We start from the raw sequence: 26,756 nt of genomic DNA, 5'->3' as shown, positions 1-26,756 counted from the left end.
GTTTAGTAACTTCGCACAGGGCCTTGCGCGAAAGATTTCCGGAATCGTTCAAGTGGGCGGTCATCAGTTTCTAACAACTGGTGTTTCGATTTGTATAACATTACTTACGCTTCAGCTACAGTTCAACTATTCTATGCACATCACTTACATTAAACAAACGCCGGAAGTCTTCAACAAAACGTTCAGCGCAAGGCTATCATCAATTGTAAAATGTTAAACCGGTCGCTCGCGTAAAGTCGCTCTTCAAGGAGCTTATCACATTTTTTATCTCACAATTGAGATGTGATCTTTCGTACCTGACTCCCAACAAAAATGTCCTAAATTGGAAGGGAAATTTAATTCCTAGCTCCAACCCACATAGTTTCGATTTTTAATTTCCATGCAACTAAACTAACTAAACTTTTTTTCTCATCTTCTTACCGTAGACGGCAACCCCGTAACTGGTGAAGGATACAGCAAATCGAACGGTGCAGCTGAAATCAACACAACGGTACCGTCGCTGAACGGAGGTGGCCATGTTATCAATAAGAATCGCATTCCGCCCGGTGGCTTCTCGTCCGGTCTGTGGTAAAGAAACATGAATCTTTTGCCTGTGTGGTCGCGAGAACGTGCTGAACACAGTCGTAACATCCAATCGCATCCGTCAGTAACAAATCAAAGAAACTCCGAACAGCGATACTGTTCCTCGCTGCAGGGAACATGAACACCCGAAGTGAGATGTCAGATTTTCACGACACGACAAACATCCATCCGACAACCAGAGGTAGAGAAGCATACGCAGCAGATAAACACACGGAAAATTAGCATGATGTGATCAATAAAAAAACGAGAACTGCATGATCAGTGCAACGGTTAATGATGTTGGTACTCGGTCTCTCGATTACGTGTCAACATTCGACATCAGTAAAACGAAATGGTAATAGAATCTTGTTCGGTCTAACAATAATAAAGAATGCGTAAAGATGGTATACCTTTTCGGTGCGAAAATGATGTTGCAATTACGTAGCGTTACCTCAAAAGTAAAGCAACACTCAATCCTCCTCCCTTACCGCCCCGTACACGTACAAGTCTTTCGAGGGACATTTGAAAACGAAACAATTTATAATATCAAACAAACAAATGAAACGAAATTTGGTGTTAATCGAAGTTAAACGATTGTGTAAAAGAAAGAGAGGGTTTTTGTTTGATCTGCTAGTGTGTGTAGTAGGGGTAACTAAACATACGAGATTTCCAGATTGAGTGCGCGAAATACAGTTGAGCCGAGATGCAAAAAAAGAAGCGAACGAAAGAGAAAAGGAGGTGGAAACTAATATGGCACTATATACATGCAGTAATAAATTCTTTGTATTAATGAATACTATAATAATCGCTCGAGCTCGCCGTGGCGCCGCGTTATGCTGTGCGATCGAAGTGTGCAAGAGAAAACAATTGCATCGATCGATGGAAATTAAACGATCGATTAGAGACAGAAACCAAGCAGATATCAGAATGAGATGAAGATAAGGAAAAAACACACACACATACGTGCGGAAACCTTAAAATCCATATTTATCAAAGCAATGTGAGTTTATATAAATAGTGTAACTGTGAAAGCAACAAAATAGATACACAAATACAAACAAACAAACAAACACACACACACACACGGAAAAATTGTGTATTTAGGAGAATATAATAGTATCAGCGTAGCGAAGGCAAAATCAAATTCAATATTATAAACGAAATATTGCAATTAAGGGTGGAAAAAAGGGAAATGCGAAAACGATCTATATATGGCGGGGCAAAATTTGTTAGTTGTGTAAAATTAATCACTACTACTACCAATAGTACTGCTGCTGCAGCTGCTAATTTGATTCTATAGGGCGCAATGCGTTCGGTAGGAACACATTGTTCTCGGTTCTCCAAATTGTAGATTTAAAATCTTTAAAAACCTCCCACTGTTGGCCTTAACTTGAAATCGTTTCATTTCAATTGCGTTCGGTGGCAATATCGTCCCATTTTTTACAATATTCGTTGCGAGTGCGAGAACAATCGATCATCGATCGGACGACTCGTAAAACGGTCGAAAGACGAAACGAGCTTGCATGTCACTGCTCCTCCCCCCGCGAAAACATCTGCCAGCGATGAAGAACTGAGTTTGTGCTTCCTCTTGTGGTTCACTCTTTGGAATGTCTACTGCTGCTGATTGATAAATTCCATTCGAACTTTAAACCGTGCTTGCAATTATAATTTTTATAAAATTATCAGGCTCTATTGCAAAACAGAATGCAATACGAATAGCTAAAGGACGAAGGACGAATAGCACGATGTGTGTGTGTGTATGAGTGGCAGGAGTAGGGAAAACGGAGCAAAATCTTGTGTTCTTTTGTACGTTTGTTTTGTGTAACAACTGTTGTGTCTTTCCAATCTTTCTTCTACCTTTAATTTACTTCTTTTTTTATATTGGCTTGGGTGTGTGTGTGTGTGATTGGATATTGTTACGTATGCACACATCGGTTGCTAACTTCCAGCGTTTCTGTTGCATTTATGCAGTGCGTAAAGGTAGTGTTGTATTTTCCCATTTGCGTAGGAAGACGAAAGCCATCCAGTACCGAACGGTATCGGATCATATTTAGTTTTGTTTGTGCCTAAACCAATCAACCCCAAAACACACCACACGTACACGCAAAAAACGCATGAATACACACACCATATAAGCGAACATCATGTATCTTCTAAAAAACACATAACGGAATGATTTTTTTTGCTCTTTTGTAATAATACATTTTAATTTAATAAAACCTTAACGTGGTTCAGTTTCTGACTCGATCGTCCGAAACATTCGGGACGTAAGTAACGGAGTTGCGAATTTGTTTCTCTATTGATTTCGTTAAATAATCGTATGCATGTAAGTTTTTCTTCTTGGCCCATGCGCAGTTGACATGGCCCGGATTACCAATCCGTTTCCAGGAAATGCGGTCCAGACTCTGCACTACACCTGGCTGAATCCAATCTCCGACAGGTTAAGATCGGTTTGATTTAGGAGAACACTGTTACCTCTCATGACGAACGGGCCGCTGACGAGCACCTTCCTAGTTAGGGCACGAGTCCGGAATACTCATCACGTGCCCCAGCCATTTTATCCTCCCAGTCTTGATCACCGTCCGTATATCTGTTCCACCAAACAACTCCACTAGCTCGTATTTCAAAGATGGACCGCAGAGTCCAGCGCTCGAAAATAGCTGCCGTGGAGTCGCTGTCCACCCTTACATGACTTTGACACGGAAAAACCATCCTCCTGCGTTGTATGCTCTCCTGGTATCAGGAGCTTGAAAAACTAGTCATTTTTGGCGAGTTTTCTGTCTCGATTGACACGGAAAAAGCATCCTCCTGCGTTGGATGCTCTCCTGGTATCAGGAGTTTGAAAAACTGGTCATTTTTGGCGCGTTATCTGTCTCGATTGACACGGAAAAATCACCCTCCTGCGTTGGATGCTCTCCTGGTATCAGGAGTTTGAAAAACTGGTCATTTCTGGCGCGTTTCCTGTCTCGATTGACACGGAAAAAGCATCCTCCTGCGTTAGATGCTCTCCTGGTATCAGGAGCTTGAAAAACTAGTCATTTTTGGCGAGTTTTCTGTCTCGATTGACACGGAAAAAGCATCCTCCTGCGTTGGATGCTCTCCTGGTATCAGGAGTTTGAAAAACTGGTCATTTTTGGCGCGTTATCTGTCTCGATTGACACGGAAAAATCACCCTCCTGCGTTGGATGCTCTCCTACGATCAAAAGCTTGAAAAACTAGTCATTTTTGGCGAGTTTTCTGTCTCGATTGACACGGAAAAAGCATCCTCCTGCGTTGGATGCTCTCCTGGTATCAGGAGCTTGAAAAACTAGTCATTTTTGGCGAGTTTTCTGTCTCGATTGACACGGAAAAAGCATCCTCCTGCGTTGGATGCTCTCCTGGTATCAGGAGCTTGAAAAACTGGTCATTTCTGGCGCGTTTCCTGTCTCGATTGACACGGAAAGGCATCCTCCTGCGTTGGATGCTCTCCTGGTATCAGGAGCTTGAAAAACTGGTCATTTCTGGCGCGTTTCCTGTCTCGATTGACACGGAAAGGCATCCTCCTGCGTTGGATGCTCTCCTGGTATCAGAAGCTTGAAAAACTGGTCATTTCTGGCGCGTTTCCTGTCTCGATTGACACGGAAAAAGCATCCTCCTGCGTTAGATGCTCTCCTGGTATCAGGAGCTTGAAAAACTAGTCATTTTTGGCGAGTTTTCTGTCTCGATTGACACGGAAAAAGCATCCTCCTGCGTTGGATGCTCTCCTGGTATCAGGAGTTTGAAAAACTGGTCATTTTTGGCGCGTTATCTGTCTCGATTGACACGGAAAAATCACCCTCCTGCGTTGGATGCTCTCCTACGATCAAAAGCTTGAAAAACTAGTCATTTTTGGCGAGTTTTCTGTCTCGATTGACACGGAAAAAGCATCCTCCTGCGTTGGATGCTCTCCTGGTATCAGAAGCTTGAAAAACTGGTCATTTCTGGCGCGTTTCCTGTCTCGATTGACACGGAAAGGCATCCTCCTGCGTTGGATGCTCTCCTGGTATCAGGAGCTTGAAAAACTGGTCATTTTTGGCGCGTTTTCTGGCTCGATTGACACGGAAAAAGCATCCTCCTGCGTTGGATGCTCTCCTGGTATCAGAAGCTTGAAAAACTGGTCATTTCTGGCGCGTTATCTGTCTCGATTGACACGGAAAAATCATCCTCCTGCGTTGGATGCTCTCCTACGATCAAAAGCTTGAAAAACTAGTGATTTTTGGCGAGTTTTCTGTCTCGATTGACACGGAAAAAGCATCCTCCTGCGTTGGATGCTCTCCTGGTATCAGAAGCTTGAAAAACTGGTCATTTCTGGCGCGTTTCCTGTCTCGATTGACACGGAAAGGCATCCTCCTGCGTTGGATGCTCTCCTGGTATCAGGAGCTTGAAAAACTAGTCATTTTTGGCGAGTTTTTTGGCTCGATTGACACGGGAAAAGCATCCTCCTGCGTTGGATGCTCTCCTGGTATCAGAAGCTTGAAAAACTGGTCATTTCTGGCGCGTTATCTGTCTCGATTGACACGGAAAAATCACCCTCCTGCGTTGGATGCTCTCCTACGATCAAAAGCTTGAAAAACTAGTCATTTTTGGCGAGTTTTCTGTCTCGATTGACACGGAAAAAGCATCCTCCTGCGTTGGATGCTCTCCTGGTATCAGGAGCTTGGAAAACTAGTCATTTTTGGCGAGTTTTCTGTCTCGATTGACACGGAAAAAGCATCCTCCTGCGTTGGATGCTCTCCTGGTATCAGAAGCTTGAAAAACTGGTCATTTCTGGCGCGTTTCCTGTCTCGATTGACACGGAAAGGCATCCTCCTGCGTTGGATGCTCTCCTGGTATTAGGAGCTTGAAAAACTGGTCATTTTTGGCGCGTTTTTGGCTCGATTGACACGGAAAAAGCATCCTCCTGCGTTGGATGCTCTCCTGGTATCAGAAGCTTGAAAAACTGGTCATTTCTGGCGAGTTTTCTGTCTCGATTGACACGGAAAGGCATCCTCCTGCGTTGGATGCTCTCCTACGATCAAAAGCTTAAAAAACTAGTCATTTTTGGCGCGTTTCCTGTCTCGATTGACACGGAAAGGCATCCTCCTGCGTTGGATGCTCTCCTAGTATCAGGAGCTTGAAAAACTGGTCATTTTTGGCGCGTTTTTGGCTCGATTGACACGGAAAAAGCATCCTCCTGCGTTGCATGCTCTCCTGGTATCAGGAGCTTGAAAAGCTGGTCATTTTTGGCGAGTTTTCTGTCTCGATTGACACGGAAAAGCATCCTCCTGCGTTGCATGCTCTCCTGGTATCAGGAGCTTAAAAAACTGGTCATTTTTGGCGAGTTTTCTGTCTCGATTGACACGGAAAAAGCATCCTCCTGCGTTGCATGCTCTCCTGGTATCAGAAGCTTGAAAAACTGGTCATTTTTGGCGCGTTTTCTGGCTCGGTTGACACGGAAAAAGCATCCTCCTGCGTTGGATGCTCTCCTGGTATCAGGAGCTTGAAAAACTAGTCATTTTTGGCGAGTTTTCTGTCTCGATTGACACGGAAAAAGCATCCTCCTGCGTTGGATGCTCTCCTGGTATCAGGAGCTTGAAAAACTGGTCATTCCTGGCGCGTTTCCTGTCTCGATTGACACGGAAAAAGCATCCTCCTGCGTTGGATGCTCTCCTGGTATCAGGAGCTTGAAAAACTAGTCATTTTTGACGAGTTTTCTGTTTCGATTGACACGGAAAGGCATCCTCCTGCGTTGGATGCTCTCCTGGTATCAGGAGCTTGAAAAACTGGTCATTTTTGGCGCGTTTTTGGCTCGATTGACACGGAAAAAGCATCCTCCTGCGTTGGATGCTCTCCTGGTATCAGGAGCTTGAAAAACTAGTCATTTTTGACGAGTTTTCTGTTTCGATTGACACGGAAAGGCATCCTCCTGCGTTGGATGCTCTCCTGGTATCAGGAGCTTGAAAAACTGGTCATTTTTGGCGCGTTTCCTGTCTCGATTGACACGGAAAGGCATCCTCCTGCGTTGGATGCTCTCCTAGTATCAGGAGCTTGAAAAACTGGTCATTTTTGGCGCGTTTTCTGGCTCGATTGACACGGAAAAAGCATCCTCCTGCGTTGCATGCTCTCCTGGTATCAGGAGCTTGAAAAGCTGGTCATTTTTGGCGAGTTTTCTGTCTCGATTGACACGGAAAAGCATCCTCCTGCGTTGCATGCTCTCCTGGTATCAGGAGCTTGAAAAACTGGTCATTTCTGGCGCGTTATCTGTCTCGATTGACACGGAAAAATCACCCTCCTGCGTTGGATGCTCTCCTACGATCAAAAGCTTGAAAAACTAGTCATTTTTGGCGAGTTTTCTGTCTCGATTGACACGGAAAAAGCATCCTCCTGCGTTGGATGCTCTCCTGGTATCAGAAGCTTGAAAAACTGGTCATTTCTGGCGCGTTTCCTGTCTCGATTGACACGGAAAGGCATCCTCCTGCGTTGGATGCTCTCCTGGTATCAGAAGCTTGAAAAACTGGTCATTTCTGGCGCGTTTCCTGTCTCGATTGACACGGAAAAAGCATCCTCCTGCGTTAGATGCTCTCCTGGTATCAGGAGCTTGAAAAACTAGTCATTTTTGGCGAGTTTTCTGTCTCGATTGACACGGAAAAAGCATCCTCCTGCGTTGGATGCTCTCCTGGTATCAGGAGTTTGAAAAACTGGTCATTTTTGGCGCGTTATCTGTCTCGATTGACACGGAAAAATCACCCTCCTGCGTTGGATGCTCTCCTACGATCAAAAGCTTGAAAAACTAGTCATTTTTGGCGAGTTTTCTGTCTCGATTGACACGGAAAGGCATCCTCCTGCGTTGGATGCTTTTCTGGTATTAGGAGCTTGAAAAACTGGTCATTTTTGGCGCGTTTTTGGCTCGATTGACACGGAAAAAGCATCCTCCTGCGTTGGATGCTCTCCTGGTATCAGAAGCTTGAAAAACTGGTCATTTTTGGCGAGTTTTCTGTCTCGATTGACACGGAAAGGCATCCTCCTGCGTTGGATGCTCTCCTACGATCAAAAGCTTGAAAAACTAGTCATTTTTGGCGAGTTTTCTGTCTCGATTGACACGGAAAAAGCATCCTCCTGCGTTGGATGCTCTCCTGGTATCAGGAGCTTGAAAAACTAGTCATTTTTGGCGAGTTTTCTGTCTCGATTGACACGGAAAAAGCATCCTCCTGCGTTGGATGCTCTCCTGGTATCAGGAGTTTGAAAAACTGGTCATTTTTGGCGCGTTTTCTGGCTCGATTGACACGGAAAAAGCATCCTCCTGCGTTGGATGCTCTCCTGGTATCAGGAGCTTGAAAAACTGGTCATTTTTGGCGAGTTTTCTGTCTCGATTGACACGGAAAAAGCATCCTCCTGCGTTGGATGCTCTCCTGGTATCAGAAGCTTGAAAAACTGGTCATTTCTGGCGCGTTTCCTGTCTCGATTGACACGGAAAGGCATCCTCCTGCGTTGGATGCTCTCCTGGTATCAGGAGCTTGAAAAACTGGTCATTTTTGGCGCGTTTCCTGTCTCGATTGACACGGAAAGGCATCCTCCTGCGTTGGATGCTCTCCTGGTATCAGAAGCTTGAAAAACTGGTCATTTCTGGCGCGTTTCCTGTCTCGATTGACACGGAAAAAGCATCCTCCTGCGTTAGATGCTCTCCTGGTATCAGGAGCTTGAAAAACTAGTCATTTTTGGCGAGTTTTCTGTCTCGATTGACACGGAAAAAGCATCCTCCTGCGTTGGATGCTCTCCTAGTATCAGGAGTTTGAAAAACTGGTCATTTTTGGCGCGTTATCTGTCTCGATTGACACGGAAAAATCACCCTCCTGCGTTGGATGCTCTCCTACGATCAAAAGCTTGAAAAACTAGTCATTTTTGGCGAGTTTTCTGTCTCGATTGACACGGAAAAAGCATCCTCCTGCGTTGGATGCTCTCCTGGTATCAGAAGCTTGAAAAACTGGTCATTTCTGGCGCGTTTCCTGTCTCGATTGACACGGAAAGGCATCCTCCTGCGTTGGATGCTCTCCTGGTATCAGGAGCTTGAAAAACTGGTCATTTTTGGCGCGTTTTCTGGCTCGATTGACACGGAAAAAGCATCCTCCTGCGTTGGATGCTCTCCTGGTATCAGGAGCTTGAAAAACTAGTCATTTTTGGCGAGTTTTTTGGCTCGATTGACACGGGAAAAGCATCCTCCTGCGTTGGATGCTCTCCTGGTATCAGAAGCTTGAAAAACTGGTCATTTCTGGCGCGTTATCTGTCTCGATTGACACGGAAAAATCACCCTCCTGCGTTGGATGCTCTCCTACGATCAAAAGCTTGAAAAACTAGTCATTTTTGGCGAGTTTTCTGTCTCGATTGACACGGAAAAAGCATCCTCCTGCGTTGGATGCTCTCCTGGTATCAGAAGCTTGAAAAACTGGTCATTTCTGGCGCGTTTCCTGTCTCGATTGACACGGAAAGGCATCCTCCTGCGTTGGATGCTCTCCTGGTATCAGGAGCTTGAAAAACTAGTCATTTTTGGCGAGTTTTTTGGCTCGATTGACACGGGAAAAGCATCCTCCTGCGTTGGATGCTCTCCTGGTATCAGAAGCTTGAAAAACTGGTCATTTCTGGCGCGTTATCTGTCTCGATTGACACGGAAAAATCACCCTCCTGCGTTGGATGCTCTCCTACGATCAAAAGCTTGAAAAACTAGTCATTTTTGGCGAGTTTTCTGTCTCGATTGACACGGAAAAAGCATCCTCCTGCGTTGGATGCTCTCCTGGTATCAGGAGCTTGGAAAACTAGTCATTTTTGGCGAGTTTTCTGTCTCGATTGACACGGAAAAAGCATCCTCCTGCGTTGGATGCTCTCCTGGTATCAGAAGCTTGAAAAACTGGTCATTTCTGGCGCGTTATCTGTCTCGATTGACACGGAAAAATCACCCTCCTGCGTTGGATGCTCTCCTACGATCAAAAGCTTGAAAAACTAGTCATTTTTGGCGAGTTTTCTGTCTCGATTGACACGGAAAAAGCATCCTCCTGCGTTGGATGCTCTCCTGGTATCAGAAGCTTGAAAAACTGGTCATTTCTGGCGCGTTTCCTGTCTCGATTGACACGGAAAGGCATCCTCCTGCGTTGGATGCTCTCCTGGTATCAGGAGCTTGAAAAACTAGTCATTTTTGGCGAGTTTTTTGGCTCGATTGACACGGGAAAAGCATCCTCCTGCGTTGGATGCTCTCCTGGTATCAGAAGCTTGAAAAACTGGTCATTTCTGGCGCGTTATCTGTCTCGATTGACACGGAAAAATCACCCTCCTGCGTTGGATGCTCTCCTACGATCAAAAGCTTGAAAAACTAGTCATTTTTGGCGAGTTTTCTGTCTCGATTGACACGGAAAAAGCATCCTCCTGCGTTGGATGCTCTCCTGGTATCAGGAGCTTGGAAAACTAGTCATTTTTGGCGAGTTTTCTGTCTCGATTGACACGGAAAAAGCATCCTCCTGCGTTGGATGCTCTCCTGGTATCAGAAGCTTGAAAAACTGGTCATTTCTGGCGCGTTTCCTGTCTCGATTGACACGGAAAGGCATCCTCCTGCGTTGGATGCTCTCCTAGTATCAGGAGCTTGAAAAACTGGTCATTTTTGGCGCGTTTTCTGGCTCGATTGACACGGAAAAAGCATCCTCCTGCGTTGCATGCTCTCCTGGTATCAGGAGCTTGAAAAGCTGGTCATTTTTGGCGAGTTTTCTGTCTCGATTGACACGGAAAAGCATCCTCCTGCGTTGCATGCTCTCCTGGTATCAGGAGCTTGAAAAACTAGTCATTTCTGGCGCGTTATCTGTCTCGATTGACACGGAAAAATCACCCTCCTGCGTTGGATGCTCTCCTACGATCAAAAGCTTGAAAAACTAGTCATTTTTGGCGAGTTTTCTGTCTCGATTGACACGGAAAAAGCATCCTCCTGCGTTGGATGCTCTCCTGGTATCAGAAGCTTGAAAAACTGGTCATTTCTGGCGCGTTTCCTGTCTCGATTGACACGGAAAGGCATCCTCCTGCGTTGGATGCTCTCCTGGTATCAGAAGCTTGAAAAACTGGTCATTTCTGGCGCGTTTCCTGTCTCGATTGACACGGAAAAAGCATCCTCCTGCGTTAGACGCTCTCCTGGTATCAGGAGCTTGAAAAACTAGTCATTTTTGGCGAGTTTTCTGTCTCGATTGACACGGAAAAAGCATCCTCCTGCGTTAGATGCTCTCCTGGTATCAGGAGTTTGAAAAACTGGTCATTTTTGGCGCGTTATCTGTCTCGATTGACACGGAAAGGCATCCTCCTGCGTTGGATGCTTTCCTGGTATCAGGAGCTTGAAAAGCTGGTCATTTTTGGCGAGTTTTCTGTCTCGATTGACACGGAAAAGCATCCTCCTGCGTTGCATGCTCTCCTGGTATCAGGAGCTTGAAAAACTAGTCATTTCTGGCGCGTTATCTGTCTCGATTGACACGGAAAAATCACCCTCCTGCGTTGGATGCTCTCCTACGATCAAAAGCTTGAAAAACTAGTCATTTTTGGCGCGTTTTCTGTCTCGATTGACACGGAAAGGCATCCTCCTGCGTTGGATGCTTTCCTGGTATTAGGAGCTTGAAAAACTGGTCATTTTTGGCGCGTTTTTGGCTCGATTGACACGGAAAAAGCATCCTCCTGCGTTGGATGCTCTCCTGGTATCAGAAGCTTGAAAAACTGGTCATTTTTGGCGAGTTTTCTGTCTCGATTGACACGGAAAGGCATCCTCCTGCGTTGGATGCTCTCCTACGATCAAAAGCTTGAAAAACTAGTCATTTTTGGCGAGTTTTCTGTCTCGATTGACACGGAAAAAGCATCCTCCTGCGTTGGATGCTCTCCTGGTATCAGGAGCTTGAAAAACTAGTCATTTTTGGCGAGTTTTCTGTCTCGATTGACACGGAAAAAGCATCCTCCTGCGTTGGATGCTCTCCTGGTATCAGGAGTTTGAAAAACTGGTCATTTTTGGCGCGTTTTCTGGCTCGATTGACACGGAAAAAGCATCCTCCTGCGTTGGATGCTCTCCTGGTATCAGGAGCTTGAAAAACTGGTCATTTTTGGCGAGTTTTCTGTCTCGATTGACACGGAAAAAGCATCCTCCTGCGTTGGATGCTCTCCTGGTATCAGAAGCTTGAAAAACTGGTCATTTCTGGCGCGTTTCCTGTCTCGATTGACACGGAAAGGCATCCTCCTGCGTTGGATGCTCTCCTGGTATCAGGAGCTTGAAAAACTGGTCATTTCTGGCGCGTTTCCTGTCTCGATTGACACGGAAAGGCATCCTCCTGCGTTGGATGCTCTCCTGGTATCAGAAGCTTGAAAAACTGGTCATTTCTGGCGCGTTTCCTGTCTCGATTGACACGGAAAAAGCATCCTCCTGCGTTAGATGCTCTCCTGGTATCAGGAGCTTGAAAAACTAGTCATTTTTGGCGAGTTTTCTGTCTCGATTGACACGGAAAAAGCATCCTCCTGCGTTGGATGCTCTCCTAGTATCAGGAGTTTGAAAAACTGGTCATTTTTGGCGCGTTATCTGTCTCGATTGACACGGAAAAATCACCCTCCTGCGTTGGATGCTCTCCTACGATCAAAAGCTTGAAAAACTAGTCATTTTTGGCGAGTTTTCTGTCTCGATTGACACGGAAAAAGCATCCTCCTGCGTTGGATGCTCTCCTGGTATCAGAAGCTTGAAAAACTGGTCATTTCTGGCGCGTTTCCTGTCTCGATTGACACGGAAAGGCATCCTCCTGCGTTGGATGCTCTCCTGGTATCAGGAGCTTGAAAAACTGGTCATTTTTGGCGCGTTTTCTGGCTCGATTGACACGGAAAAAGCATCCTCCTGCGTTGGATGCTCTCCTGGTATCAGGAGCTTGAAAAACTAGTCATTTTTGGCGAGTTTTTTGGCTCGGTTGACACGGGAAAAGCATCCTCCTGCGTTGGATGCTCTCCTGGTATCAGAAGCTTGAAAAACTGGTCATTTCTGGCGCGTTATCTGTCTCGATTGACACGGAAAAATCACCCTCCTGCGTTGGATGCTCTCCTGGTATCAAAAGCTTGAAAAACTAGTCATTTTTGGCGAGTTTTCTGTCTCGATTGACACGGAAAAAGCATCCTCCTGCGTTGGATGCTCTCCTGGTATCAGAAGCTTGAAAAACTGGTCATTTCTGGCCAGTTTTCTGTCTCGATTGACACGGAAAGGCATCCTCCTGCGTTGGATGCTCTCCTGGTATCAGGAGCTTGAAAAACTAGTCATTTTTGGCGAGTTTTTTGGCTCGATTGACACGGGAAAAGCATCCTCCTGCGTTGGATGCTCTCCTGGTATCAGAAGCTTGAAAAACTGGTCATTTCTGGCGCGTTATCTGTCTCGATTGACACGGAAAAATCACCCTCCTGCGTTGGATGCTCTCCTGGTATCAAAAGCTTGAAAAACTAGTCATTTTTGGCGAGTTTTCTGTCTCGATTGACACGGAAAAAGCATCCTCCTGCGTTGGATGCTCTCCTGGTATCAGAAGCTTGAAAAACTGGTCATTTCTGGCGCGTTTCCTGTCTCGATTGACACGGAAAGGCATCCTCTTGCGTTGGATGCTCTCCTGGTATCAGGAGCTTGAAAAACTAGTCATTTTTGGCGAGTTTTTTGGCTCGATTGACACGGGAAAAGCATCCTCCTGCGTTGGATGCTCTCCTGGTATCAGAAGCTTGAAAAACTGGTCATTTCTGGCGCGTTATCTGTCTCGATTGACACGGAAAAATCACCCTCCTGCGTTGGATGCTCTCCTACGATCAAAAGCTTGAAAAACTAGTCATTTTTGGCGAGTTTTCTGTCTCGATTGACACGGAAAAAGCATCCTCCTGCGTTGGATGCTCTCCTGGTATCAGGAGCTTGGAAAACTAGTCATTTTTGGCGAGTTTTCTGTCTCGATTGACACGGAAAAAGCATCCTCCTGCGTTGGATGCTCTCCTGGTATCAGAAGCTTGAAAAACTGGTCATTTCTGGCGCGTTTCCTGTCTCGATTGACACGGAAAGGCATCCTCCTGCGTTGGATGCTCTCCTGGTATTAGGAGCTTGAAAAACTGGTCATTTTTGGCGCGTTTTTGGCTCGATTGACACGGAAAAAGCATCCTCCTGCGTTGGATGCTCTCCTGGTATCAGAAGCTTGAAAAACTGGTCATTTTTGGCGAGTTTTCTGTCTCGATTGACACGGAAAGGCATCCTCCTGCGTTGGATGCTCTCCTACGATCAAAAGCTTAAAAAACTAGTCATTTTTGGCGCGTTTCCTGTCTCGATTGACACGGAAAGGCATCTTCCTGCGTTGGATGCTCTCCTAGTATCAGGAGCTTGAAAAACTGGTCATTTTTGGCGCGTTTTTGGCTCGATTGACACGGAAAAAGCATCCTCCTGCGTTGCATGCTCTCCTGGTATCAGGAGCTTGAAAAGCTGGTCATTTTTGGCGAGTTTTCTGTCTCGATTGACACGGAAAAGCATCCTCCTGCGTTGCATGCTCTCCTGGTATCAGGAGCTTAAAAAACTGGTCATTTTTGGCGAGTTTTCTGTCTCGATTGACACGGAAAGGCATTCTCCTGCGTTGCATGCTCTCCTGGTATCAGAAGCTTGAAAAACTGGTCATTTTTGGCGCGTTTTCTGGCTCGGTTGACACGGAAAAAGCATCCTCCTGCGTTGGATGCTCTCCTACGATCAAAAGCTTAAAAAACTAGTCATTTTTGGCGAGTTTTCTGTCTCGATTGACACGGAAAAAGCATCCTCCTGCGTTGGATGCTCTCCTGGTATCAGGAGCTTGAAAAACTGGTCATTCCTGGCGCGTTTCCTGTCTCGATTGACACGGAAAAAGCATCCTCCTGCGTTGGATGCTCCTGGTATCAGGAGCTTGAAAAACTGGTCATTTTTGGCGCGTTTCCTGTCTCGATTGACACGGAAAAAGCATCCTCCTGCGTTGGATGCTCTCCTGGTATCAGGAGCTTGAAAAACTAGTCATTTTTGACGAGTTTTCTGTTTCGATTGACACGGAAAGGCATCCTCCTGCGTTGGATGCTCTCCTGGTATCAGGAGCTTGAAAAACTGGTCATTTTTGGCGCGTTTCCTGTCTCGATTGACACGGAAAGGCATCCTCCTGCGTTGGATGCTCTCCTAGTATCAGGAGCTTGAAAAACTGGTCATTTTTGGCGCGTTTTCTGGCTCGATTGACACGGAAAAAGCATCCTCCTGCGTTGCATGCTCTCCTGGTATCAGGAGCTTGAAAAGCTGGTCATTTTTGGCGAGTTTTCTGTCTCGATTGACACGGAAAAGCATCCTCCTGCGTTGCATGCTCTCCTGGTATCAGGAGCTTGAAAAACTGGTCATTTCTGGCGCGTTATCTGTCTCGATTGACACGGAAAAATCACCCTCCTGCGTTGGATGCTCTCCTACGATCAAAAGCTTGAAAAACTAGTCATTTTTGGCGAGTTTTCTGTCTCGATTGACACGGAAAAAGCATCCTCCTGCGTTGGATGCTCTCCTGGTATCAGAAGCTTGAAAAACTGGTCATTTCTGGCGCGTTTCCTGTCTCGATTGACACGGAAAGGCATCCTCCTGCGTTGGATGCTCTCCTGGTATCAGAAGCTTGAAAAACTGGTCATTTCTGGCGCGTTTCCTGTCTCGATTGACACGGAAAAAGCATCCTCCTGCGTTAGATGCTCTCCTGGTATCAGGAGCTTGAAAAACTAGTCATTTTTGGCGAGTTTTCTGTCTCGATTGACACGGAAAAAGCATCCTCCTGCGTTGGATGCTCTCCTGGTATCAGGAGTTTGAAAAACTGGTCATTTTTGGCGCGTTATCTGTCTCGATTGACACGGAAAAATCACCCTCCTGCGTTGGATGCTCTCCTACGATCAAAAGCTTGAAAAACTAGTCATTTTTGGCGAGTTTTCTGTCTCGATTGACACGGAAAGGCATCCTCCTGCGTTGGATGCTCTCCTGGTATTAGGAGCTTGAAAAACTGGTCATTTTTGGCGCGTTTTTGGCTCGATTGACACGGAAAAAGCATCCTCCTGCGTTGGATGCTCTCCTGGTATCAGAAGCTTGAAAAACTGGTCATTTTTGGCGAGTTTTCTGTCTCGATTGACACGGAAAGGCATCCTCCTGCGTTGGATGCTCTCTTACGATCAAAAGCTTAAAAAACTGGTCATTTTTGGCGCGTTTCCTGTCTCGATTGACACGGAAAGGCATCCTCCTGCGTTGCATGCTCTCCTAGTATCAGGAGCTTGAAAAACTGGTCATTTTTGGCGCGTTTTTGGCTCGATTGACACGGAAAAAGCATCCTCCTGCGTTGCATGCTCTCCTGGTATCAGGAGCTTGAAAAGCTGGTCATTTCTGGCGCGTTATCTGTCTCGATTGACACGGAAAAATCACCCTCCTGCGTTGGATGCTCTCCTGGTATCAGAAGCTTGAAAAACTGGTCATTTCTGGCGCGTTTCCTGTCTCGATTGACACGGAAAGGCATCCTCCTGCGTTGGATGCTCTCCTGGTATCAGGAGCTTGAAAAACTGGTCATTTCTGGCGCGTTTCCTGTCTCGATTGACACGGAAAGGCATCCTCCTGCGTTGGATGCTCTCCTGGTATCAGAAGCTTGAAAAACTGGTCATTTCTGGCGCGTTTCCTGTCTCGATTGACACGGAAAAAGCATCCTCCTGCGTTAGATGCTCTCCTGGTATCAGGAGCTTGAAAAACTAGTCATTTTTGGCGAGTTTTCTGTCTCGATTGACACGGAAAAAGCATCCTCCTGCGTTGGATGCTCTCCTGGTATCAGGAGTTTGAAAAACTGGTCATTTTTGGCGCGTTATCTGTCTCGATTGACACGGAAAAATCACCCTCCTGCGTTGGATGCTCTCCTACGATCAAAAGCTTGAAAAACTAGTCATTTTTGGCGAGTTTTCTGTCTCGATTGACACGGAAAAAGCATCCTCCTGCGTTGGATGCTCTCCTGGTATCAGGAGCTTGAAAAACTGGTCATTTTTGGCGCGTTTTTGGCTCGATTGACACGGAAAAAGCATCCTCCTGCGTTGGATGCTCTCCTGGTATCAGGAGCTTGAAAAACTAGTCATTTTTGGCGAGTTTTTTGGCTCGATTGACACGGGAAAAGCATCCTCCTGCGTTGGATGCTCTCCTGGTATCAGAAGCTTGAAAAACTGGTCATTTCTGGCGCGTTATCTGTCTCGATTGACACGGAAAAATCACCCTCCTGCGTTGGATGCTCTCCTACGATCAAAAGCTTGAAAAACTAGTCATTTTTGGCGAGTTTTCTGTCTCGATTGACACGGAAAAAGCATCCTCCTGCGTTGGATGCTCTCCTGGTATCAGAAGCTTGAAAAACTGGTCATTTCTGGCGCGTTTCCTGTCTCGATTGACACGGAAAGGCATCCTCCTGCGTTGGATGCTCTCCTGGTATCAGGAGCTTGAAAAACTAGTCATTTTTGGCGAGTTTTTTGGCTCGATTGACACGGGAAAAGCATCCTCCTGCGTTGGATGCTCTCCTGGTATCAGAAGCTTGAAAAACTGGTCATTTCTGGCGCGTTATCTGTCTCGATTGACACGGAAAAATCACCCTCCTGCGTTGGATGCTCTCCTACGATCAAAAGCTTGAAAAACTAGTCATTTTTGGCGAGTTTCCTGTCTCGATTGACACGGAAAGGCATCCTCCTGCGTTGGATGCTCTCCTAGTATCAGGAGCTTGAAAAACTGGTCATTTTTGGCGAGTTTTCTGTCTCGATTGACACGGAAAAATCACCCTCCTGCGTTGGATGCTCTCCTACGATCAAAAGCTTGAAAAACTAGTCATTTTTGGCGAGTTTTCTGTCTCGATTGACACGGAAAAAAGCATCCTCCTGCGTTGGATGCTCTCCTAGTATCAGGAGCTTGAAAAACTGGTCATTTCTGGCGCGTTTCCTGTCTCGATTGACACGGAAAGGCATCCTCCTGCGTTGGATGCTCTCCTGGTATCAGGAGCTTGAAAAACTAGTCATTTTTGGCGAGTTTTTTGGCTCGATTGACACGGGAAAAGCATCCTCCTGCGTTGGATGCTCTCCTGGTATCAGAAGCTTGAAAAACTGGTCATTTCTGGCGCGTTTCCTGTCTCGATTGACACGGAAAGGCATCCTCCTGCGTTGGATGCTCTCCTGGTATCAGGAGCTTGAAAAACTAGTCATTTTTGGCGAGTTTTTTGGCTCGATTGACACGGAAAAAGCATCCTCCTGCGTTGGATGCTCTCTTGGTATCAGGAGCTTGGAAAACTAGTCATTTTTGGCGAGTTTTCTGTCTCGATTGACACGGAAAAAGCATCCTCCTGCGTTGGATGCTCTCCTGGTATCAGAAGTTTGAAAAACTGGTCATTTCTGGCGCGTTTCCTGTCTCGATTGACACGGAAAGGCATCCTCCTGCGTTGGATGCTCTCCTGGTATTAGGAGCTTGAAAAACTGGTCATTTTTGGCGCGTTTTTGGCTCGATTGACACGGAAAAAGCATCCTCCTGCGTTGGATGCTCTCCTGGTATCAGAAGCTTGAAAAACTGGTCATTTTTGGCGAGTTTTCTGTCTCGATTGACACGGAAAGGCATCCTCCTGCGTTGGATGCTCTCCTACGATCAAAAGCTTAAAAAACTAGTCATTTTTGGCGCGTTTCCTGTCTCGATTGACACGGAAAGGCATCCTCCTGCGTTGGATGCTCTCCTAGTATCAGGAGCTTGAAAAACTGGTCATTCCTGGCGCGTTTCCTGTCTCGATTGACACGGAAAAAGCATCCTCCTGCGTTGGATGCTCCTGGTATCAGGAGCTTGAAAAACTGGTCATTTTTGGCGCGTTTCCTGTCTCGATTGACACGGAAAAAGCATCCTCCTGCGTTGGATGCTCTCCTGGTATCAGGAGCTTGAAAAACTAGTCATTTTTGACGAGTTTCCTGTCTCGATTGACACGGAAAGGCATCCTCCTGCGTTGGATGCTCTCCTGGTATCAGGAGCTTAAAAAACTGGTCATTTTTGGCGCGTTTTTGGCTCGATTGACACAGAAAAAGCATCCTCCTGCGTTGCATGCTCTCCTGGTATCAGGAGCTTGAAAAGCTGGTCATTTTTGGCGAGTTTTCTGTCTCGATTGACACGGAAAAGCATCCTCCTGCGTTGCATGCTCTCCTGGTATCAGGAGCTTAAAAAACTGGTCATTTTTGGCGAGTTTTCTGTCTCGATTGACACGGAAAAGCATCCTCCTGCGTTGGATGCTCTCCTGGTATCAGGAGCTTGAAAAACTGGTCATTTTTGGCGCGTTTTTGGCTCGATTGACACGGAAAGGCATCCTCCTGCGTTGGATGCTCTCCTGGTATCAGAAGCTTGAAAAACTGGTCATTTCTGGCGCGTTATCTGTCTCGATTGACACGGAAAAATCACCCTCCTGCGTTGGATGCTCTCCTACGATCAAAAGCTTGAAAAACTAGTCATTTTTGGCGAGTTTTCTGTCTCGATTGACACGGAAAAAGCATCCTCCTGCGTTGGATGCTCTCCTGGTATCAGAAGCTTGAAAAACTGGTCATTTCTGGCGCGTTTCCTGTCTCGATTGACACGGAAAGGCATCCTCCTGCGTTGGATGCTCTCCTGGTATCAGGAGCTTGAACAACTAGTCATTTTTGGCGAGTTTTTTGGCTCGATTGACACGGGAAAAGCATCCTCCTGCGTTGGATGCTCTCCTGGTATCAGAAGCTTGAAAAACTGGTCATTTCTGGCGCGTTATCTGTCTCGATTGACACGGAAAAATCACCCTCCTGCGTTGGATGCTCTCCTACGATCAAAAGCTTGAAAAACTAGTCATTTTTGGCGAGTTTCCTGTCTCGATTGACACGGAAAGGCATCCTCCTGCGTTGGATGCTCTCCTAGTATCAGGAGCTTGAAAAACTGGTCATTTTTGGCGCGTTTTTGGCTCGATTGACACGGAAAAAGCATCCTCCTGCGTTGGATGCTCTCCTGGTATCAGAAGCTTGAAAAACTGGTCATTTTTGGCGAGTTTTCTGTCTCGATTGACACGGAAAAATCACCCTCCTGCGTTGGATGCTCTCCTACGATCAAAAGCTTGAAAAACTAGTCATTTTTGGCGAGTTTTCTGTCTCGATTGACACGGAAAAAGCATCCTCCTGCGTTGGATGCTCTCCTGGTATCAGAAGCTTGAAAAACTGGTCATTTCTGGCGCGTTTCCTGTCTCGATTGACACGGAAAGGCATCCTCCTGCGTTGGATGCTCTCCTGGTATCAGGAGCTTGAAAAACTAGTCATTTTTGGCGAGTTTTTTGGCTCGATTGACACGGGAAAAGCATCCTCCTGCGTTGGATGCTCTCCTGGTATCAGAAGCTTGAAAAACTGGTCATTTCTGGCGCGTTTCCTGTCTCGATTGACACGGAAAGGCATCCTCCTGCGTTGGATGCTCTCCTGGTATCAGGAGCTTGAAAAACTAGTCATTTTTGGCGAGTTTTTTGGCTCGATTGACACGGAAAAAGCATCCTCCTGCGTTGGATGCTCTCCTGGTATCAGGAGCTTGGAAAACTAGTCATTTTTGGCGAGTTTTCTGTCTCGATTGACACGGAAAAAGCATCCTCCTGCGTTGGATGCTCTCTTGGTATCAGAAGTTTGAAAAACTGGTCATTTCTGGCGCGTTTCCTGTCTCGATTGACACGGAAAGGCATCCTCCTGCGTTGGATGCTCTCCTGGTATTAGGAGCTTGAAAAACTGGTCATTTTTGGCGCGTTTTTGGCTCGATTGACACGGGAAAAGCATCCTCCTGCGTTGGATGCTCTCCTGGTATCAGAAGCTTGAAAAACTGGTCATTTTTGGCGAGTTTTCTGTCTCGATTGACACGGAAAGGCATCCTCCTGCGTTGGATGCTCTCCTACGATCAAAAGCTTAAAAAACTAGTCATTTTTGGCGCGTTTCCTGTCTCGATTGACACGGAAAGGCATCCTCCTGCGTTGGATGCTCTCCTAGTATCAGGAGCTTGAAAAACTGGTCATTTTTGGCGCGTTTTAGGCTCGATTGACACGGAAAAAGCATCCTCCTGCGTTGCATGCTCTCCTGGTATCAGGAGCTTGAAAAGCTGGTCATTTTTGGCGAGTTTTCTGTCTCGATTGACACGGAAAAGCATCCTCCTGCGTTGGATGCTCTCCTGGTATCAGGAGCTTGAAAAACTGGTCATTTTTGGCGAGTTTTCTGTCTCGATTGACACGGAAAGGCATCCTCCTGCGTTGCATGCTCTCCTGGTATCAGAAGCTTGAAAAACTGGTCAATTTTGGCGCGTTTTCTGGCTCGGTTGACACGGAAAAAGCATCCTCCTGCGTTGGATGCTCTCCTGGTATCAGAAGCTTGAAAAACTAGTCATTTTTGGCGAGTTTTCTGTCTCGATTGACACGGAAAAAGCATCCTCCTGCGTTGGATGCTCTCCTGGTATCAGGAGCTTGAAAAACTGGTCATTCCTGGCGCGTTTCCTGTCTCGATTGACACGGAAAAAGCATCCTCCTGCGTTGGATGCTCCTGGTATCAGGAGCTTGAAAAACTGGTCATTTTTGGCGCGTTTCCTGTCTCGATTGACACGGAAAAAGCATCCTCCTGCGTTGGATGCTCTCCTGGTATCAGGAGCTTGAAAAACTAGTCATTTTTGACGAGTTTTCTGTTTCGATTGACACGGAAAGGCATCCTCCTGCGTTGGATGCTCTCCTGGTATCAGGAGCTTGAAAAACTGGTCATTTTTGGCGCGTTTCCTGTCTCGATTGACACGAAAAGGCATCCTCCTGCGTTGGATGCTCTCCTAGTATCAGGAGCTTGAAAAACTGGTCATTTTTGGCGCGTTTTCTGGCTCGATTGACACGGAAAAAGCATCCTCCTGCGTTGGATGCTCTCCTGGTATCAGGAGCTTGAAAAACTAGTCATTTTTGGCGAGTTTTTTGGCTCGATTGACACGGAAAGGCATCCTCCTGCGTTGGATGCTCTCCTGGTATCAGAAGCTTGAAAAACTGGTCATTTTTGGCGAGTTTTCTGTCTCGATTGACACGGAAAAAGCATCCTCCTGCGTTGGATGCTCTCCTGGTATCAGGAGCTTGAAAAACTGGTCATTCCTGGCGCGTTTCCTGTCTCGATTGACACGGAAAGGCATCCTCCTGCGTTGGATGCTCTTCTGGTATCAGGAGCTTGAAAAACTGGTCATTTTTGGCGAGTTTTCTGGCTCGGTTTACACGGAAAAGCATCCTCCTGCGTTGGATGCACTCCTGGTATCAGGAGCTTGAAAACTAGTCATTTCTGGCGCGTTTCCTGTCTCGATTGACACGGAAAGGCATCCTCCTGCGTTGGATGCTCTCCTGGTACCAGGAGCTTGAAAAACTGGTCATTCCTGGCGCGTTTTCTGTCTCGATTGACACGGAAAGGCATCCTCCTGCGTTGGATGCTCTCCTGGTATCAGGAGCTTGAAAAACTGGTCATTTTTGGTGCGTTTTCTGGCTCGGTTGACACGGAAAAGCATCCTCCTGCGTTGGATGCTCTCCTGGTATCAGGAGCTTGAAAAACTAGTCATTTTTGACGAGTTTTCTGTTTCGATTGACACGGAAAGGCATCCTCCTGCGTTGGATGCTCTCCTGGTATCAGGAGCTTAAAAAACTGGTCATTTTTGGCGCGTTTTTGGCTCGATTGACACGGAAAAAGCATCCTCCTGCGTTGCATGCTCTCCTGGTATCAGGAGCTTGAAAAGCTGGTCATTTTTGGCGAGTTTTCTGTCTCGATTGACACGGAAAAGCATCCTCCTGCGTTGCATGCTCTCCTGGTATCAGGAGCTTAAAAAACTGGTCATTTTTGGCGAGTTTTCTGTCTCGATTGACACGGAAAAGCATCCTCCTGCGTTGGATGCTCTCCTGGTATCAGGAGCTTGAAAAACTGGTCATTTTTGGCGCGTTTTTGGCTCGATTGACACGGAAAAAGCATCCTCCTGCGTTGGATGCTCTCCTGGTATCAGAAGCTTGAAAAACTGGTCATTTCTGGCGCGTTATCTGTCTCGATTGACACGGAAAAATCACCCTCCTGCGTTGGATGCTCTCCTACGATCAAAAGCTTGAAAAACTAGTCATTTTTGGCGAGTTTTCTGTCTCGATTGACACGGAAAAAGCATCCTCCTGCGTTGGATGCTCTCCTGGTATCAGAAGCTTGAAAAACTGGTCATTTCTGGCGCGTTTCCTGTCTCGATTGACACGGAAAGGCATCCTCCTGCGTTGGATGCTCTCCTGGTATCAGGAGCTTGAAAAACTAGTCATTTTTGGCGAGTTTTTTGGCTCGATTGACACGGGAAAAGCATCCTCCTGCGTTGGATGCTCTCCTGGTATCAGAAGCTTGAAAAACTGGTCATTTCTGGCGCGTTATCTGTCTCGATTGACACGGAAAAATCACCCTCCTGCGTTGGATGCTCTCCTACGATCAAAAGCTTGAAAAACTAGTCATTTTTGGCGAGTTTCCTGTCTCGATTGACACGGAAAGGCATCCTCCTGCGTTGGATGCTCTCCTAGTATCAGGAGCTTGAAAAACTGGTCATTTTTGGCGCGTTTTTGGCTCGATTGACACGGAAAAAGCATCCTCCTGCGTTGGATGCTCTCCTGGTATCAGAAGCTTGAAAAACTGGTCATTTTTGGCGAGTTTTCTGTCTCGATTGACACGGAAAAATCACCCTCCTGCGTTGGATGCTCTCCTACGATCAAAAGCTTGAAAAACTAGTCATTTTTGGCGAGTTTTCTGTCTCGATTGACACGGAAAAAGCATCCTCCTGCGTTGGATGCTCTCCTGGTATCAGAAGCTTGAAAAACTGGTCATTTTTGGCGCGTTTCCTGTCTCGATTGACACGGAAAGGCATCCTCCTGCGTTGGATGCTCTCCTGGTATCAGGAGCTTGAAAAACTAGTCATTTTTGGCGAGTTTTTTGGCTCGATTGACACGGGAAAAGCATCCTCCTGCGTTGGATGCTCTCCTGGTATCAGAAGCTTGAAAAACTGGTCATTTCTGGCGCGTTTCCTGTCTCGATTGACACGGAAAGGCATCCTCCTGCGTTGGATGCTCTCCTGGTATCAGGAGCTTGAAAAACTAGTCATTTGTGGCGAGTTTTTTGGCTCGATTGACACGGAAAAAGCATCCTCCTGCGTTGGATGCTCTCCTGGTATCAGGAGCTTGGAAAACTAGTCATTTTTGGCGAGTTTTCTGTCTCGATTGACACGGAAAAAGCATCCTCCTGCGTTGGATGCTCTCTTGGTATCAGAAGTTTGAAAAACTGGTCATTTCTGGCGCGTTTCCTGTCTCGATTGACACGGAAAGGCATCCTCCTGCGTTGGATGCTCTCCTGGTATTAGGAGCTTGAAAAACTGGTCATTTTTGGCGCGTTTTTGGCTCGATTGACACGGGAAAAGCATCCTCCTGCGTTGGATGCTCTCCTGGTATCAGAAGCTTGAAAAACTGGTCATTTTTGGCGAGTTTTCTGTCTCGATTGACACGGAAAGGCATCCTCCTGCGTTGGATGCTCTCCTACGATCAAAAGCTTAAAAAACTAGTCATTTTTGGCGCGTTTCCTGTCTCGATTGACACGGAAAGGCATCCTCCTGCGTTGGATGCTCTCCTAGTATCAGGAGCTTGAAAAACTGGTCATTTTTGGCGCGTTTTAGGCTCGATTGACACGGAAAAAGCATCCTCCTGCGTTGCATGCTCTCCTGGTATCAGGAGCTTGAAAAGCTGGTCATTTTTGGCGAGTTTTCTGTCTCGATTGACACGGAAAAGCATCCTCCTGCGTTGCATGCTCTCCTGGTATCAGGAGCTTGAAAAACTGGTCATTTTTGGCGAGTTTTCTGTCTCGATTGACACGGAAAGGCATCCTCCTGCGTTGCATGCTCTCCTGGTATCAGAAGCTTGAAAAACTGGTCAATTTTGGCGCGTTTTCTGGCTCGGTTGACACGGAAAAAGCATCCTCCTGCGTTGGATGCTCTCCTGGTATCAGAAGCTTGAAAAACTAGTCATTTTTGGCGAGTTTTCTGTCTCGATTGACACGGAAAAAGCATCCTCCTGCGTTGGATGCTCTCCTGGTATCAGGAGCTTGAAAAACTGGTCATTCCTGGCGCGTTTCCTGTCTCGATTGACACGGAAAAAGCATCCTCCTGCGTTGGATGCTCCTGGTATCAGGAGCTTGAAAAACTGGTCATTTTTGGCGCGTTTCCTGTCTCGATTGACACGGAAAAAGCATCCTCCTGCGTTGGATGCTCTCCTGGTATCAGGAGCTTGAAAAACTAGTCATTTTTGACGAGTTTTCTGTTTCGATTGACACGGAAAGGCATCCTCCTGCGTTGGATGCTCTCCTGGTATCAGGAGCTTGAAAAACTGGTCATTTTTGGCGCGTTTCCTGTCTCGATTGACACGAAAAGGCATCCTCCTGCGTTGGATGCTCTCCTAGTATCAGGAGCTTGAAAAACTGGTCATTTTTGGCGCGTTTTCTGGCTCGATTGACACGGAAAAAGCATCCTCCTGCGTTGGATGCTCTCCTGGTATCAGGAGCTTGAAAAACTAGTCATTTTTGGCGAGTTTTTTGGCTCGATTGACACGGAAAGGCATCCTCCTGCGTTGGATGCTCTCCTGGTATCAGAAGCTTGAAAAACTGGTCATTTTTGGCGAGTTTTCTGTCTCGATTGACACGGAAAAAGCATCCTCCTGCGTTGGATGCTCTCCTGGTATCAGGAGCTTGAAAAACTGGTCATTCCTGGCGCGTTTCCTGTCTCGATTGACACGGAAAGGCATCCTCCTGCGTTGGATGCTCTTCTGGTATCAGGAGCTTGAAAAACTGGTCATTTTTGGCGAGTTTTCTGGCTCGGTTTACACGGAAAAGCATCCTCCTGCGTTGGATGCACTCCTGGTATCAGGAGCTTGAAAACTAGTCATTTCTGGCGCGTTTCCTGTCTCGATTGACACGGAAAGGCATCCTCCTGCGTTGGATGCTCTCCTGGTACCAGGAGCTTGAAAAACTGGTCATTCCTGGCGCGTTTTCTGTCTCGATTGACACGGAAAGGCATCCTCCTGCGTTGGATGCTCTCCTGGTATCAGGAGCTTGAAAAACTGGTCATTTTTGGTGCGTTTTCTGGCTCGGTTGACACGGAAAAGCATCCTCCTGCGTTGGATGCTCTCCTGGTATCAGGAGCTTGAAAACTAGTCATTTCTGGCGCGTTTCCTGTCTTGATTGACACGGAAAGGCATCCTCCTGCGTTGGATGCTCTTCTGGTATCAGGAGCTTGAAAAACTGGTCATTTTTGGCGAGTTTTCTGGCTCGGTTTACACGGAAAAGCATCCTCCTGCGTTGGATGCACTCCTGGTATCAGGAGCTTGAAAACTAGTCATTTCTGGCGCGTTTTCTGTCTCGATTGACACGGAAAGGCATCCTCCTGCGTTGGATGCTCTCCTGGTACCAGGAGCTTGAAAAACTGGTCATTTTTGGCGCGTTTTCTGTCTCGATTGACACGGAAAGGCATCCTCCTGCGTTGGATGCTCTCCTGGTATCAGGAGCTTGAAAAACTGGTCATTTTTGGTGCGTTTTCTGGCTCGGTTGACACGGAAAAGCATCCTCCTGCGTTGGATGCTCTCCTGGTATCAGGAGCTTGAAAACTAGTCATTTCTGGCGCGTTTCCTGTCTTGATTGACACGGAAAAAGCATCCTCCTGCGTTGGATGCTCTTCTGGTATCAGGAGCTTGAAAAACTGGTCATTTTTGGCGAGTTTTCTGTCTCGATTGACACGGAAAGGCATCCTCCTGTGTTGGATGCTCTCCTGGTATCAGAAGCTTGAAAAACTGGTCATTTTTGGTGCGTTTTCTGGCTCGGTTGACACGGAAAAAGCATCCTCCTGCGTTGGATGCTCTCCTGGTATCAGAAGCTTGAAAAACTGGTCATTTCTGGCGCGTTATCTGTCTCGATTGACACGGAAAAATCACCCTCCTGCGTTGGATGCTCTCCTACGATCAAAAGCTTGAAAAACTAGTCATTTTTGGCGAGTTTTCTGTCTCGATTGACACGGAAAAAGCATCCTCCTGCGTTGGATGCTCTCCTGGTATCAGAAGCTTGAAAAACTGGTCATTTCTGGCGCGTTT

General features: G+C 46.6%; 1 protein-coding gene across 3 annotated transcripts in view; it reads left to right on the top strand.

Annotated features, from left to right (window-relative positions):
- LOC128296683 (microtubule-associated protein Jupiter) overlaps positions 1–2,820 on the top strand; it is a 117,390-nt gene extending 114,570 nt beyond the window's left edge. For all 3 annotated transcript variants that reach the window (XM_053032141.1, XM_053032140.1, XM_053032142.1), the window contains one exon: positions 426–2,820. In XM_053032141.1, coding sequence (XP_052888101.1) covers positions 426–571 — 146 coding nt within the window. In that variant the 3' untranslated portion in view covers positions 572–2,820. The remainder of the gene's footprint in view (positions 1–425) is intronic.
- The last annotated feature ends 23,936 nt before the right edge of the window (positions 2,821–26,756 follow it).

This window comes from Anopheles moucheti, chromosome 2 (genome assembly GCF_943734755.1).
Source record: "Anopheles moucheti chromosome 2, idAnoMoucSN_F20_07, whole genome shotgun sequence".
NCBI classification, from domain to species: Eukaryota; Metazoa; Arthropoda; class Insecta; order Diptera; family Culicidae; genus Anopheles; species Anopheles moucheti.
Note: the sequence above shows the minus strand (reverse complement) of the source record. Positions and strands in the feature narration are given on the sequence as shown.